Raw genomic sequence first — 17123 nt, 5'->3', positions numbered from 1 at the left:
CCAAGTAAGAGGCGCTCGCGCCTGAGCGCAACGCTGTCCCGCCGGGGCCTGCACGGGGCTGTGGGGTGGTAGTCCCCCCCCTCCCCCCCCCCCACCACCTCTACACACGGAGCCCTAGTGGGAATCCCGGACCCCAGTGCCACACGGGCGCAATCCGTCATCTTGCCTCCCTATTCCCCCTGAGACACGAGGGGACCCGGTGACGGCCTGGCTCGGGGGGAGGTGCCTGGCCCGCGACGCCTGGAAGTAGCGGAGGTGGGGGCATCGTAGCGGAGTTTGGCGAGACCCGGGGGTCAGCCTCGGGGGCAACACTGAGCCGGTCTCCCGGCGGCCGGACTGCGGGCATTGGGCCCCCCCCCCCCCCCGGGGTTCAGAATGGGTAAAGGGAACCCGCCACAGCGCTCCACCAGGCAGGGGTCCATTGAGTCCTTCACCACCACCCGGACCCCCAAGGATGTGGCCGCAGGGGCGCGGGACACGCATGCGGACACCGCCATGCTCCTGGAGGCGATCCAGGCCTCCAGGACTGATATTCAGGACTCCAGAGCTGCCCTTGAAACGAAGATTGGAGAGGTGGGATCAGAAGTCCTACTGCTGCGTCAAGACCTTCGGAACTTATCGGACCGCGTGGGCGCAACAGAGACCAGGATTACGGAGACGGAGGAATCTGTTTCCTCACTGAAGAAAGATATGGCGGAACTACAGGCCTCCCACAGACAACTACTGTGGCGGGTGGACGATGCGGAGAACAGAGCCCGCCGAAACAACCTGCGCTTCGTGGGCCTGAGGGAGGGAATCGAGAAGAACGATACGGCGGCCTTCCTCCACTCCTGGCTCAGGACCATGTTTCCACAGGCACCCTTCTCTTCGTGCTTCCTGATCGAGAGAGCGCACAGGGCGCTCCTGGCTAGGCCTCCGGAGGGGGCGAGACCCCGCCCGATAATTGCCCGATTTCTGAATTATGCGGACAGAGACCTTATCCTGAGGGAGGCCCGGAAAATGGGGGAACTTAAGTTTGAGAACACGGTTGTGATGATATTCCCCGATTATAGCCAGGATGTGCAGAAGCAGAGGCGCTCCTATGATACTGTAAAGGCTAAGTTGCGGTCCCTGAACATATCGTACATGCTTCTCTTTCCCGCCAAACTCAAGGTTCTTTATAAGGGAAAATCGCTTTTCTTTGCTCGACCGGAGGAGGCCTGGCACTGGCTAGAGGAACGGCCCTTGCTGAGAGAGGCGGAAGAGGAAGGTCGTAGGATCCGGGAGGAGCTCGCGGCAGCTAACTTCGAACGTGCTCGCAGTGGATCGCAGCGCTCTCGCCAACAGCGAGTGGACAGGAAATCTCAACGGAACCCGTATCCATCGCGCCAGGGTACCGCTGGTGGGAGAACGGGAGACGCAGGCGACGCAGCGGCACGGGACCCAGAAAGGGGATCAAGATTCCGGTGTTTGCTGAACGGGTCTGGCAATGGCGCGGACCACGAGGGAGAAGTGTCTGCATCGGACGCGGAAGACCGCACGGAACCGTCCCTCCACCCACTGGCCGTGGCCATCCACGACTTGGAACAGGGTGGGCCACACGCCGTGGAAGGTACTGATCCTGAGACACAAGATTCGCATTCCTGAGGGGCTAAGGACCTGAGAATCTGTTTTGGCAGTCCCCCTGCCGGGGACGCACAGGTACTTTTTGCTTTGCTCTGAGGGGTGGAAACACTTCGTACTGCTACGTGACTTTGGACAACTAGGTACCCACTAGGTGGGTTTTGTTTGGAGGGTGGGCGACAGACCTTGCTCCCTGGTATCCTGAACCGTCGATGGTTGCACGGGCGGGATGGCCGGGTGGCGTAGGTGTGGTGGGGGTGGGGGGGATGGGGGTTTGTTTATGTTGTTTGGTTGTTCTTGGGGGGGATGCGGGGGGAGTCATGCTTAGAAGTCCGGAGAAAGGTGTGGTTCCATCATTGCAAATGTGTGCCCGACTACTCGGCCCCATGCCCTGGGGTGCGCTTATCCTATCGCTATACACATGGCCCAAGCAGCGGAGTCTGGGGGGGCCGCACTTCTCACATCGAGCAACACAATGGCAGGTACACTAACTGAACCGTCTCGAGATGGGCCCGGGGTGAAGGTGCTCACTTGGAACGTGAACGGCCTGGGCTCCAAAATCAAGAGAGGCCTGGTCACGGCCTACATTAAACGAACAGCGCCAGACATTATCTTCCTACAGGAAACGCATTTAAGAGGGAACAAGTGCGCTTTTCTGGCACGGGGCCAATACGTAGTACTAGCACACGCGGGGTACACCACGGACTCACGGGGCACGGCCATACTCATCAGGAAAACGACCCCTTTCACCTCCACGCGCACATGGTTAGATCCCCAGGGGACGTACGCGGGGGTGCAGGGGACCTGGAGGAGGCGCAGGTATACGCTACTGTCGGTCTATGCCCCACCCAAACTTCAGGCGCGCACACTGCAGGAGATCACTAACATACTACTGCACACGGCTGATACGGTCCAAATTATAGGTGGGGATTTCAACGATGTGATGTGCACGGCACGAGATAGGTCCGGCAACACCCATGCAGTAACAACGGACACGGCACTGGCAAGTCAGATGGACACGCTTGGCCTCACTGATGTTTGGAGATGGCTCCACCCCACACAGACCGAATACTCTTTCTTCTCCGGGGCACACAAAGTCTTCTCAAGATTAGATTACATCTTCACCTCGAGACAGGAGCTATCGTTGGGGGACCAGGCTGAGTATAGGGCAAGGGGCATTTCAGATCACTCCCCTCTGCTTGCACACATAGGGCGGGACGGGGGTGGCAGACGGGCCCGCTGGCACATGTCGGCATGGGACATACAGACGCCTGAAATTCTGGGAGGTATTAGGGCGGATATCCGAGTGTATGTGGCGGAAAATGAGGGCTCCGTACAGTCCAGGGTTACGTTGTGGGAGGCCATGAAAACGGTCCTGAGGGATCGCTTCCAATCTAGGGTGGGTGAGGCTCGGAGGAAGCGTGATGAGGCAAGTGCAACTGGGGAGGCGACCATACTGTCTCTAGAGACCGAATACCATAGCACGGGGAGTGAGTTGGACCTTAGGAAACTGCTCGACGCCCAAAAGGTTCACAGGGAATTGGCAACGAACGAGGCACGCACGCAGGCTTTGGCCACCCTACACCGTCTTTACGATGTGGGTGACAAATCAGGGAAACTTATGGCCTGGCTGAGTAGGCGGGAGAGAGCTGCTAGGTGGGTGGACGAGATCAGGCTCCAAGGGGGCGCGCGGGCGTCCACAGATGACTCCGTGGCGGAGGCCTTCGCGGCCTACTTTGAGAATTTTTATCGGGCTAGAGACCTAGGGGGAGCGGAGGTAGTGCGGGCCTATCTGGGAGATATGGAAATCCCGCAGTTGACCCCCGAGGATTGTGAGACCCTGGAGGCAGACTTATCACTTAACGAAATTACGGAGGCGCTGGCGCTTTTGAAGCCTGGGAAGGTGCCGGGCCCCAACGGTTTTCCGGCGGAGTTTTTCAAACGGACGGGAGACCTCCTCTCGCGCCACCTGCAGGGATTGCTCGTCGAGGCGTTTGATGCCGGGCGGCTCCCGCCAGATTTGACCCTAGCCACCATAGTCCCAATTTATAAGGAGGATAAACCCAGGGAGGAGTGCTCCTCCTACCGCCCAATCTCCCTCCTTAATATCGAGACCAAACTGTTGGCCACTATTTTGGCGCGACGCCTACGACAGGTCATTCCAGATCTAGTGCACCCGGACCAATCTGGGTTTCTCCCGGATAGGGCCACCAAACTCAACTTACGGCGAACCCACAATTGGCTCCAGGAGGTCTGTGACAGGGATGAACCCCACTGGTTCCTCTCCCTGGACGCGGAGAAGGCGTTTGACGCGGTACATTGGCCCTTCTTGATGGGCACGCTCGAACGCTTTGGGTTAGGGCCTAAGTTCTTAGGATGGGTGAAGCTGCTCTATTCGAACCCCAGAGCGAAGGTGAGGGTCAATGGAAGGCTATCCAGAGAGTTTGCGATAGAGCGGGGGACAAGACAGGGGTGCCCGCTATCCCCACTGCTTTTCACCCTCACGATTGAAATCCTGGCGATTCGCATTCGACGCAACCGGGACGTGAGGGGGTTTCACTGGGGGGAGTCGGACGCGGACCAGGAGAAAATCTCCCTCTACGCTGACGACGTTTTATTGTACATCACGGAGCCGACTAGGACTATCCCTGCCCTATTTAAGGAGCTGGGAGACTTCGGGGCAGTGGCCGGCCATACCATTAACTGGCACAAATCGGTCATTTACGATCCTCAGGGGGCCCCTAGAGGGGAGTGCTTGCCCGAACAGCTCCTGCACACCACAGAGGGCTTCCGATATCTGGGGGTTTTCATCACCCGAGACGCCCGTCGTTCCTATACTGCTAACATTGACAGGATCCTGGTGGCCGCGAAGGCGGAAATGGATCGATGGCGACAACTCCCACTCACCATCCTGGGCAGGGCCGCCCTGTATAAAATGATCCTTTTACCGAAATTCTTATACGCCCTCCAAAACGAATATTACCCGCTGCCAGCTGCAACTACATCGAAAATACACGCTGACCTCCGCTCCTTCCTGTGGCTGGGGAAACAACCGAGAGTGGCACTAACGACTTTGCAGCGGCACCAATACAGCGGGGGCATCTCGCTACCCAACTTAGAGGCATACTACTGGGCTGAACACCTGGCCCCGGTCAACGAGTGGATACATGCCCCCGCAGATCACCCGACCTATGCGCTAGAAAAATCCAAATGGGGCGCAAAGACGGTGCTACACTTCCTATACGGGGGTAAGGGGGGTCGTAGGCTTCTCCCGGCAACTAGAATCACCCTAACGGCGTGGCGTAGAGCTACGGTGAAAATGGGATGGCAAAATAGACCCACCCGGCAAACCCCCCTGTGGTCCTGCAGCTGGTTGACCGAACTCCACAAACTGAGGGGTTTCAAACAGTGGGATGACATTGGCATCTCTACGATCGGGGATGTCGTGGCGAGGGGGGAGCTGAAAACCTTCCAGGCACTGCAACAGGACTTTGGTCTTCATAACACACAATACTTCCGATACCTGCAATTGCGACATGCGTGGGGCGCACAGAACATCTCCCTTACTGACATTCCCCAGTATGCACCACTTGAGGGGCGCCTGCTCCAGGAGCGGATACACAGAGGGGCGGTATCCATGATCTACAAAACACTGACAAACAATATGCTAGGTGACCTACAGGCTTTGAGGGAGAGATGGGAGGGTGATGTGGGCACGTTTGAAACCCTGGATTGGGAACTCATCCTCATGCACCCTAGGGAGGTGGCCATCAAATCACGGCTTCGCCTCATCCAATTCAAGGTTCTCCACAGGGCCTACTTTGATAGGACACGACTCTTCCGGATGGGGAGGGCCGCTGATGCCTCCTGCCTGAGGTGCCAACATCCTCAGGGTGATTTTTACCATATTATTTGGGGTTGTTCCGTGATTCAGGGGTACTGGAATGAGGTCTTCACAGAATTATCAGCAGTTCTGGAGGTTGGCGTCCCCAGGGACCCTAGGCTGGCACTCCTGGGCTTGTCGACTGAGGTGGATGTCGCACGATACTCACTTATCTTCCTGTTGTTGGCGCTGGTAGTCGCCAAGAGAGATATAGCTAGAATGTGGGGGGCACCAGGACGGCCGAATCTGGATGACTGGAGGCGAGGCTTAGACATGTACATGGCAGCTGAGAGGGTTACGTATAAAGCGAGGGGGTGCCCGAGGAAATTTCGAAAAATATGGGCCAAGTGGAGGCACTATCACGGACTCGAATAGGGGGGTGCACTGTGGAGGGGGGGGGGGAAATTGAGGGTTACGATATGGCCCACAGAGGTGGTCTCATGTACGAATGTTTTGCACCTGTTGAACCTGGAGGACCCGGAGGATGAGTCGAACTAATGCTTGCGGCTTCTGCCATGTGGGGTGTGGAAGACATGAGATCCGGGGGGTGGGGGGAGGTATGGGGGACGAGCTGTTTGGGGGGGGGGGGAGGTGAAGGGCGGGAAGGGGGACCTCGGATAGAGGCCTCTCAGTTGCCCGGGGATGTTCAGTGTGGAAGTTGGGAGGGGGGGTTTGGGGTGAAAAGTTGGAACACGAAATGATCTTATCATGATAATTAACGTATGCTACTGTGTTCAAAAGTTGCGTATAACCGGGGGTTGCGGAATGTTGACGCCCCCCCCGGATTGCCACACTGCTTTTCTTGATGATCCGTATGATGCAACAATAAAAAGAAATTTACAAAAAAAAAAAAAAAGAACAGAGGATGTCCTGTGAAGTGGGATCATAAATGGGCAAAGTGAAATTGCGCAAAAATGCTAATGACATTGATGCTCTTCCTAGTATTAGAATGTGCTGTGATGTAATGGGAAAATGTGTATGGCTGCCCTGTCTTTGCTATGTTGCTGCCAAGTGGTTTTGTGACCTGTTATGGTATCATCACAATTGTTTAATAAAAAGATTTTTTTTTTTAAGTATGCTTTACGCCCTAAGTGGGATGGGTATGCCTTGATGTGGGTCCCTTGCTCGCTGGCCACTGGATTCAAGCTAGCCTGGCTGATGAAGGGCGATACCCTGATACTGGTCCCAGGGTTCTTGTTTCCGGTCCAGGGACGACCTGGCTTGGCAGCTCGGGCTGGACTGTTCCCATGTGAAGCAGGGTAAAGGTTTATTTGCATATGGCTAGGTCTGTGGCTGCGGTGGCATGGTGAGCAAAAGTAAAATGGATTTAACCCAGATCTCTTGTCTGGTGGTGAATGTTTGATTTGTTCAGTATTCCATCCATTCTTTGTGTGTGCAGCTTTTTTCACCCTTAGGGGCCGATGACAATGTCGTTCGGAAAGGCTTCAAATGGGATTCGGAATCTCAGAATCAGATTCGGACGTCAGTTCCAAAAGGCATTCGGACAGGCAGAGTCTTTCGGAGCCAAATCTTACGGCTCTATGGACACTATTTCCGAGCAAGCGATCACGATGACCGATTCAAACAGCTGTTCCGATTTGGTGTGCCGGACACAAAACTGCTGTCGGAATCTGATTTTGGGGGCCTGTTGCAGGCCCCCCTTCACCCTTAAGCCTCCAGTTGGGGTCCGTGGGGGTATCCAAGAGACCGCTCTTTCCAACCATGCACAGAGTGGCAGGCACCATGGGGTGCCTGCCGCAGGGTGCAAGGTTTCCCCCAACCACCCTTTTTATCAATGGGAGCCTGTGTTCTTGTTCGCAACACAGGCTCCCATTAAAGTCAATGCGAGTCCATCGGAACTATGTTGGGAAGCATCGTAGTCGGTCGGTCGGACTCACAGAAACACTATTTGATCAAAAACTATTCCGAGACCAATTTGGTCGAAAGAGTTTCCGAACGACATCGTAATTGTCCCCTAAGTGGGCTGGATATACGAATAACATAAAAAAAAGATTCCAAGGTTTTGAACTCCTATTGTTTGGTTACGTGAGTACAGTGAAATTTGGAAAGGAACATATCATTTGAACTGTAATACATAAAGATACGGTTTGTACATGCCACAATCAAGTATGCAGTACGCCCTAAGTGGGATGGTATGCCCAGATGTGGGTCCCTTGCTTGCTGTGCCACTGGATTCTAGCTAGCCTGGCTGATGAGGGGTGATACCATGATCCCGGTCCCAGTATGCTTGTTTCCAGTCCAGGGAGGACCTGGCTTAGCAGTTCGAGCTGGACTGTTCCCATAAGAGGCAGGATCAAGACTGATTTGCATACGGCTGGGTCCAAACTGGGGTGACATGGTGAGCAAAGGAACAATGGATGTAGCTCAGATCTCTTGACTGGGGGTGAATATTTGATTTGTTCAGTATTCCGTCCATCATTTGTCTGCACAGCATAGGAGCGTGCAGCATACTTTCAGGGTAACTGATTTACCCGGAAATCTGAGCTTGTGCTGCAGTTCTCCCTGACATTTGCAAGGGTATCTTAAGGACCACACAAAAATGATTGTGGCTGCAGGCCAACCAAACCTTAAGGGGGACCCCAGGCCAGCTTTTAAAGGCAGAAGTGTGTATGAGCAAATTGTGCTACCACAACACTTGCTCCAAGGTTTTATTTTAGGGCACACCAGACCCTAACTTAAAGGTGGCAAGCTTCCCTAATCCACCTTCTCCATAGGCTGTGAGGTTTGTGGGATCATCCATGGCCCCTTTTAAAACCCCTTCTAACTTTAAATCTTCCTAAAGAAGCTGCATTCACATATACCCTTCACTAGGGGCTAATATATTTAACGCCAAGATAAAAATTGTGCTTCCACATGCTTCTGTAATGAGGGCGTGTGGAAGACAACATAGTCAGTAATATAGGGTGTCCTGTTTTAAATGTTGCAGAAGAGTCCTTGAACTTTCATGTGGCTCATTTAGTGATACCATATTGTGTACTAAGTGTTAAATTCAGTGATATTGCTGATTGTGCTCTGTACTCTTAATTTGTAGTCGGGCTCTTAGTTGGAAGGTTGTAGGTCATTTATTGAACTGGGACAAAACCTCAGTGTTCTTTCTTTTGAGCATTTATATGCAATTGCACTTAGTCTGAAACAAGTCAAGGAGACAACAACGTGATTTACAGTTAGCAAAAGGCAATACAACCACTGTGACAATAAATCTATATAATTCTTAAAGTTTCTTTACATGGCATTACGTATTTGTACTATTTTTGATGCTTTCCTTTTATAATGGCGTGTGTTTCTCCTGTGACATGAATTTTAAAGTTCATGATGCCTAATGATATCATAGCATGATTTTCTTCAAGGGTCAAACGTTGCTCCGGGTTATGATGTACTACTATCCTATAAATTGAGGTATGAAATCTAAAACAATAGTTAGTTCAAAAGCAGCAGAGGTAAAAAAAAAAATAGAGCTGTTTTGAAACACTGATGCTGAAAAGAGTCCATCACTGGATATTTTCTGAGTACAGTAGGGGTGTTATTCATTATCTTAGGCACTGCCCTAGATTATCGTCCGAGTATTTACTGCTTGTTGAAGTTTTATTTTTAAATACCGTATTTTCCAGCGTATAAGACGACTTTTTAACCCCTTAAAATGTTTTCAAAAGTCGGGGGTCGTCTTATACGCCGGACACCAAATTTTTATGAGTGGAAGCAACGCTCCACCGACTTTGAATTTGCACCCAGGAACCCTCCAATATGACCTGGGCTCTACTCGCGCGTTCACACTCCCTGTGCCGTAGCAGGACTTTACCCGAAGGTGTCTGCCCGCTTCACAATAGGACCGGTAATGATACATCAAGAACAAGTACACGTTTACCGGTACATTAATCTAAAATTGCACATGATTTAGTGCACAGTTACTTACCGGTACAGTCCCGTAGTGCTGTAGTGCCGATGGGAGAGGGTCCACGGGGCATTTCGGTATTTTCTTACTGCGTCTTCAGCCTAGAGACACAGCGGTATATGCGCTGATCTGGCGCCATAATCCTCACGTTCATCGGAAGTAGAGGAGCGTTCATGGACATGGAAAGGGGACTGCAGAAGGTTCCAGCCGGCAATCATCGGAAGTAGAGGAGCGTCACTAGCGCACGTCATCTACTCAGTTCATGGACATGGAAAGGGGACTGCAGAAGGTTCCAGCCAGCAATACAGTACCGGAACATAATGTTTGGAAGTGGGGGTCGTCTTATACGGCGAGTATAGGACGAAACCTACATTTCATCATGAAAAGTAGGGGGTCGTCTTATACGCCGGGTCGTCCTATACGCCGGAAAATACGGTAGATGAATTTTCCAAATTCAATTGTCAATTATTCTTTACTTCTGAAGATTTTGTATGCCTGAATAGTAGGCAGAGGGTAGTTCATTATAAATATATACAAAGGATCTCCTATATTTCCATGGGGCTGGCAGGGTGACTTGAGAGAAGATGCAAATGCGTTCTAGTGCCCAGGAAGCAGGTTCCCACATCTGGCGTCGAACTGCCCTGTGGTGGTAGATACTGGCCGTAGGTTTCAACACCTTATCTCGAATGGTGGGGATGACGTATCATGACCTTTCGGTGTATGAACAAGATGAACTGGGAAAATACATGTCAACTGCATTGCTACATCCAAAAGGACAGGTAGTGATGAGTTGTGGAAGGGGATCCTGCCCCATTGGTTCAGGATAGGCTGAAGGATTTACATTATTACAACAACTGTATGGAAAACCAAGTGTATTTGTTCCCACAATCAGGCAAACCAACACATATGGGTCTCTTTATGAATTTATGGAGTGAACCAAGACCAGCTCATCCACCTAAATTATTTGTGAAACGTTGAAGTGCATGGTGTGCCATAGAGATATTATTTAGCAGTCTGCAGAGAAAACACATAGCCGGAACCCAATGACTTACCGACAAAATGTACAGATGTGTATACTATGCTGCTCTCACACTGGGTTTCTACATAAACCAACTCAAATACTTATGGGTCTTGACCACTGTAACAGAATGTCAGCAAGTACACAATAGAGGAACTATATGAATGCATGTATTACGTTATACATTTCTTTGTACAAAATGAATAAAATAGTTGTCCCGTCTAGTTTTGCCTTGTTCAGTTCATGATTATAAAGAAGTTTCTGCCTATTTTGTTACCCATGGCTGGTTTTAGTGCATTTAAATTGGGAATAGACGGCCTTAGCTTCTGCATCCTTTCTAACGCTCTTGTGGATTTTAGGCCTGAGAGGTAAATTCTGTTCCACTCGCGGAATTTGGTTAATTTCGCGTTCCGCGGAGAACACTAGATTGCCCAAAAGTCTGCGTTCCGCGACTTTGCGAAATGTTTTGATTGTTCGCGTTCTCAAAATGCGTGTTCGCAAGATATTTCCCCCCAAGCACGCAAACAGCAACTGCAAACAGGTAAAAAGCATTGCGAACAAGCAATTCTGCATGTTTGCAGAATTTCTGCGTGTTCGCGGAGATTTTTTACCGTTTCGCGGAGATTTGCGTAACGCGATTATGCAAATTCCGCCCACCCCTAGTGGATTTCTTTTCATCAACATAGTTGGAGAACCATGCAGCTCCTTTTTATTCTTTTTTTGTCATTTGAAAATTTGTGCAGCTTTTCTTTTACAGCATAAATGGTTTGTTGTTATATGATTATTGTCTGTTTTACCAGACTGTAAGGGTAGTTTACCTGATATATATTTTGGCAGAGCCTTAGTATTTTGGCTGACTAGTGCTCACCGAGGATAATCCATACTGGCTTTGGTTGAAAGGTTGATCAGTATTCAAATTATATGACAATCTGAGACAACTCAGGATGATATTTATGTAAGAAAATGATCTGGACATGTAGTTAGTTTGTCTTCTAATTTTGGTGCTGTAGACACAGCATGGAATATGTTTTTTAAGACCATGCTTAACCTGTAGTTTCTGCTCTACCTTCCTATCATGTTCTGATATTTAACACGAACAAAATAAAAAGAGGGTTAAGCTTGAACTTTACAAAAGCAACAACACAATACACATTTAACACCTAAAATAAAAAAATATCATGAATTAAGAACAGGTAACACAATATAATGTAATTAGTACTTACTTGCAAAGGAGTTGCACAAGTATAAACTGAATTCTGCTGCACAGTTTGCAAATGTTTAATCAGATGCGGTGGACCAACTGACCAGCCAAGCTTAAGAAAAAAAAGCATACAGAATATTACTTGCACATCTAAATAAGGTATACAATCTATATATGACTATACCTTCAAACTTAAGAGAAAACATAACTTCACATCATTAATGTCAGTGATGACGTCAAGTATCCTGTCAAAACTGGATGATGAAATGGTGTGTCCATAGAAAGGATACAGGGTCAGGTTAGGATGTAGGTGAGAAGAACTAGTTGTGTAAGGTTGGTAGTAGTAGTGGAAAGAAAAGAGGAGGATGGAGGCTAGACAGGGAAACAAGAGAAAGGGAAATATGAAGAAGGTGAAGAGGAAATTACATGGAGAGAAATAAAAGCACATCACCCATACTCTCTTTGCTCCAATTGCTCTAATTTTCCATCTCAAATATGATTGTGTTGTATCAAAGATCATCGGTAAATGGGTTGCGTCTTAATTTTCCATTTCCTAGCTCTGCAGCCTTAACATTTTAGATGGTTTCATCAACTCATACTGTTCCCTTATTCTAAATGTGTAATTTCTGTTTTCCCATTAAGGTGCTGTCCCTTTAGAATTGTAACTGCCAATCATATAATATTATGGCGCCATGTAACCTTTATTTGGTAGAAATGCCATGATATTACAAACCGTGAAAGGTTTACGCTCTCATTACTAGTGGCCCTAAGTTCTGATGGCCTCAGTAACGAGGATTATAAGGTCTTTGGAAACACAAGGCAAATGTCTTGTTTCCCCCAGTGTATCTAGCTGTTCAAAACAGTCAATGCTTCTGGAGGAAAGTGTAGGGAGGAATGTGAATCTACCAAGTGAGTCAGACCTGGAATTATGGGCTCACCTCGTAATTTCTGTTTGTAAGGGGAACCTCAATATTTCACTCAGAACACCCATTGACTCTTCACCCTCGGAAATAAGAGAACCATCGATAATGTTAACTCTAGGAGTGTGGAATTACTGGGTGTGTGCACAGGGCTCTCATATTGAGGCTCTTAGAATGGTAGTTGGATGGAGAAGTGAGAATGGAGACCTTTGCTGCTTTCAGGCCTCTGCTGGAGGACAATAGTCAGGTGCTTGAAACATAGGACAGAAATTACATCACATATGTTATCCATTGTTTATTCGTGATTTTGTGTGAATCCCTGAGCCACAGTTTTCAGGGGGAAATGTGTAGAAGGCTGTATATCATTATGTAGTGATAAGTATCAACATACAAAAATATTAAATCCATAGTATCGACTAAAATTATATTCAAATGTTAAATTTATATTGGGATGATACATTTACTAATATTAACATCTACTAACCTTGAAATAGTAGATTTGGTATTTTTCTCACCCTCTTTCTTATTTGTCTCTTTCATTACTTCTTCACTGGTCTCCCCCTCTATTTATCCGAGATATATTCCAACCGTCTGCCTCTTTGTCACCTCTGTCACACATCTGCCTCCCCCTCTCTCCCTGTCTGTCCAAAAGTGTCTTTCTGTTCTGCCCACTTTGTTTCTTAACTGTATTTCTCATCCGTTTATCACTTCTTTCTAATACCCGACTCACCCTCTCTTTTTGTTACTTGTTCTGTCTTTTCTTCCTCTGTTGTTAGTATGTCTTTCTCCGCTCTCTCACGAGTCTCAACCTCTCATCTGATTGGGGCGGGTGCTCGGGGGTACCTCAGGAGTATAACTCCCAGGTCAAAAATGGTGCAATTGCCAGGATGTTACATGGGCATTCCTCTCTGAAAGAATGTATTCTATTAAACATACAGTCCTACCTGTGGTAACAGGCTACCAAAAGAAAACAAGGGTCACGAGAGCCTTGTTTAACTTTAGTTCCTGCCGCTGGCTTTAGAATATCTGAGGCCAGAGGGTCCTAAAGGCAGTGCAGGGGTAGCAAGGGGCACGCAATAAATTACGCCCAAGACTATAGTGTGTGCAACAGACATCTGTTACATTTTAACGCCTTAAAATTCGAGGCTTTTGTAAAGAGGGTGGAATCACAAAAACAATATATTGTTCCATCCATCAGTCCCTTCTGGTCGCAGGGATATATTGGGTTATGCCGGTTTACCAAAACCATTTGACACCCAGAGCCAACAAATGAGCTGCAGCTTACAATGATTTTTCATCGTGTATCGACCAAGCAACAATTCATATTGTAAAATCTAATGTATCAAAACGGAGTATGCAAGAAACCGATGTTCTTCAAAAAATGTGCACAAGATACTGAGATCAGAGACCGTTTTTATTTGTACACCACTGAATTTGGAGTTAGCCATACTATTCAGTGATTCAGAGAGCATTTTGTAAAAGGTGTTCATCAATGCACCCTGAAAGTCAAATGCACAAAGAAATCTAATTGGTGACACAAATGTTCAATTATTCTGTACTTCCAAGCATCTCCCGATAAAAACAGTACCCCACTTGTGTAGCTGGCCAGGGTCTCCATGACAGAAAGCATCCTAAAACGAGATATGGAGACATCCCTTACCACCGATCAAAATCAATTCTTTTTCGCAAAGTACCTGTAGAATGTGGGCCCGAGCTTGTCCACCACACCTAGGGAAACCTACCAAAACCGAGATATTTCTAAAAAGTAGATGCTCACTGGAGTTCATGGTGGTCTGACTCTTGGATTCCACATTTTTAAAAACATTTTTTTAACAGAGAAGGCCTTGAAAACATCACTCATTTTCCTCATATTTCTGTGAAAGAACGTTACAGAAGCTGTGTGGATTCAAAACATGTGTGCCACCCACCGTTCCCACAGGTCTAACAATAAAAACAGTACAGCATGATGTGGCTGGGCTTAGCGCCTGCAGCTCAAGGAGCACAAAAAATGACATGGAGACATCACATCTCACTTGGTAAAATCCACACTTTTTTGCAATGTGGGTAGAAGTGGAATTTGGGCTTTTGGCTCAGTCACCATTCCTGGAAACCTACCAAACCAAGACAACTCTAACCAGTAGACAACCAGGGAAGTATGACTTGCATGGATGCCACAAGGTTTTTTCTATCTAGTCTTGCAAACCTCAAACGTTGGCTACATACACCCATTTTCCTCACATTTCTGAAACAAAACGATCTAGAAGCTGGGGATCACAAAATGACTACAAACATTCATTCCCACAGGTCTCCTGATAGAAAAAAATATGGTCCCGCTTGCATGGCTGGGCCTAGCGCCCGCTACAAGAATGGAACAAACCAGGGACCATGTGAAGACTATATAGACTTTGTAAGGTCCTGTTTCGAATCTGTTCCTGAAGAAGGGGCCATGCATTATGGGTACGAAAACGTGGGGGTTCCACTGGATTCAAGCTAGCCTGGCTGATGAGGGGTGTTACCCCGAAACCAGTCCCATGATGTTTGTTTCCGGTTCAGGAAAGACCTGGCTTGGCATTTCGGGCTGGACTGTGCACAGGGACAAGGCACAGGCACAGGGTCAAGACTGATTTGCATTCCCTGGGTCTGAACTGAGGTGGCGAAGTGAGCTAAAGAACGATGATGGATTCAACCCAGATCTGTGACTGGGGGTGAGTGTCTGAAAAGTTTCAGCACTCCGTCCATCATCTCCTTGTGTTTCCACAGACGTCACTCCACCCTGGACTTCTCCAGAATTGTGTGGGTTTAGTAACTTTTTCTGGTTGCCAGTTCACCCCAGTCCGAACAGTGCAACCATTCAGCATGGCAAGTGACAAAACTGAGATTTACCCATACTCTGCTTACCCATATATGGAGTGGGGTGAAATCCCACCACCCCATCGTTTTCTTACAAAATACCCCTGGGGCAGATTGGAGGCAAATTTCGCCTATCCCTGAGGTAGTGGTGCATAAAGACTGTTGGTGCTTTGCGGGCATGTACACTCGAATGCCTGGGTGGGGTACCCAACTCTTTTTTTTACCCCACTGTAAAATCCTGGTTGTCTAATGTGATTTCTGACCCCGGGGCCAACTGTGGTAAAGCCCCATAGGCCCCAGAGGAGGCAGGAAGACTTTGATGCTCCTTTTCAGGTGGGGATATGGCCCTATGATGGGCGAACTCCCAATTCAGGCTCATCTCCTATCCACTGTCCAGATCTATTGCCCCTTCTGGGGTGGTGGTGTGGCCCAATGCCAGGAAGGGCTCCTCCCATCTTTTTTCTCTTTTGGCGCCATTTCAAAATCACTGGCGTGTAGTGGGCCCTGTGCCAGGGTGGGCCGTCCCCACTTATTTTACAAAAATTGCCCATAAAATCCACATTGTCATTTAGGCCTGAGGCGTCAAGATAACGGTCGCACTCCAAGAGTGCTCCAGACCCCCTCCGTCATCCATCTTGAATCCACCTGCTCTCAGCTGATCCGGAAACTCGGCACCTGTCTGCGGCGGCACCCCCTTCTGTTTGCTGTGCCCCGATCTCCCTTTTGGGGCTGCCCGGTATCTCTGCTGCCCCCACCGATCCCCCTCTCCCCCGAGGCCCTGGATGTCTAAGACGGCGTCCGCCTCGCCATCCCGTCATCGGACCTGAAGTCCTTGCCCTGACGGTTCGGCGCCTGGCTCGCCCCCGCTGCCTGAGACTTACCGGGTGGTAAACTGTGGCAGCGCCCGACGGCTTCACCTGGGGACCCCAGGCTGTTGTGGGGGACCGATGTGAGGAGGCGCCCCCGTGCTGTGTTGCTGCTGGCGGGCGGGGCGGAGGACCGCTGGACTGTGCCCGGTCGCCATGCCCGACCCGCGCTGTACCAGTCCCGAGGAAGACCTTGTGGTGAGTGTGGCCAGCGCCTGTGTGAAGCGGCGAGCTTGCAGTGGTGCCAGGCGCGAGACGGACGTGTGTGCCGCATGGGGCCTGGAGGCCTGGCAGCGGCTGAGTGGTGGTGCGGGACCTCCCCGCAGTAAGAGCATGGATCGAGAGCTTTCCCTGAGCGCTGCCCTGCATCGCTGAAGCCACGCACGTGTGCACACCCAGTATGTGCATAGAGTGGCTGTGCACTGCAATGCTACCCTGACAGGCTAGCTGCCCCTGAGGCTGGAAGGACACTGTGTGCCATACTGCTATCAGAGGTGCGCCTCGCTCCTGGTTCGGGGGGACTGACCCGCTGAGACCCTTTCCGTGCCTGACTGCCGCTGATTTTCGCGCCCCGCCATTTTGGGAATGCTGGGCCGGGCATGGAGGGTTGCTGGCTTTGCTGAGTCCGCTGCGCCTTGGGCGCTGGGTGGTCACTGATGGCCGGCACGGACGGTGTTGCCTTCTGGCGTACTACGGCGCCTCCAGTGGGAGCCAAGGTGTTGGAGTGGCTGGGGGCTCCCCCCTCTGAGGCCCGTGATACCGGTCGGCCCCGGGGGCCCTGCTGCGGTTTCCCGTTCCATATCCCCCCCTGAGCAGCCGGGCGCTGCGCGGCGTTCCGGGTGGGGGCAAGCAGGCCATCGTATCGGGTGGCGC

The 17123-nt window shown here is 49.9% G+C and overlaps 1 protein-coding gene across 2 annotated transcripts in view; it reads right to left on the bottom strand.

Moving 5' to 3' along the window:
• The window catches only part of KYAT3 (kynurenine aminotransferase 3), a 425395-nt gene that overhangs the window by 52969 nt on the left and 355303 nt on the right, over positions 1–17123 (bottom strand). For both annotated transcript variants that reach the window (XM_086953965.1, XM_086953966.1), the window contains one exon: positions 11637–11726. In XM_086953965.1, the coding sequence (XP_086810091.1) occupies positions 11637–11726 (90 nt within the window). The remainder of the gene's footprint in view (positions 1–11636; positions 11727–17123) is intronic.

Source organism: Lissotriton vulgaris, chromosome 1_1, assembly GCF_964263255.1.
Source record: "Lissotriton vulgaris chromosome 1_1, aLisVul1.2, whole genome shotgun sequence".
NCBI classification, from domain to species: domain Eukaryota; kingdom Metazoa; phylum Chordata; class Amphibia; order Caudata; family Salamandridae; genus Lissotriton; species Lissotriton vulgaris.
The sequence above is the reverse complement of the archived record's forward strand: the minus strand, read 5'-3'. Positions and strand labels throughout refer to the sequence as shown.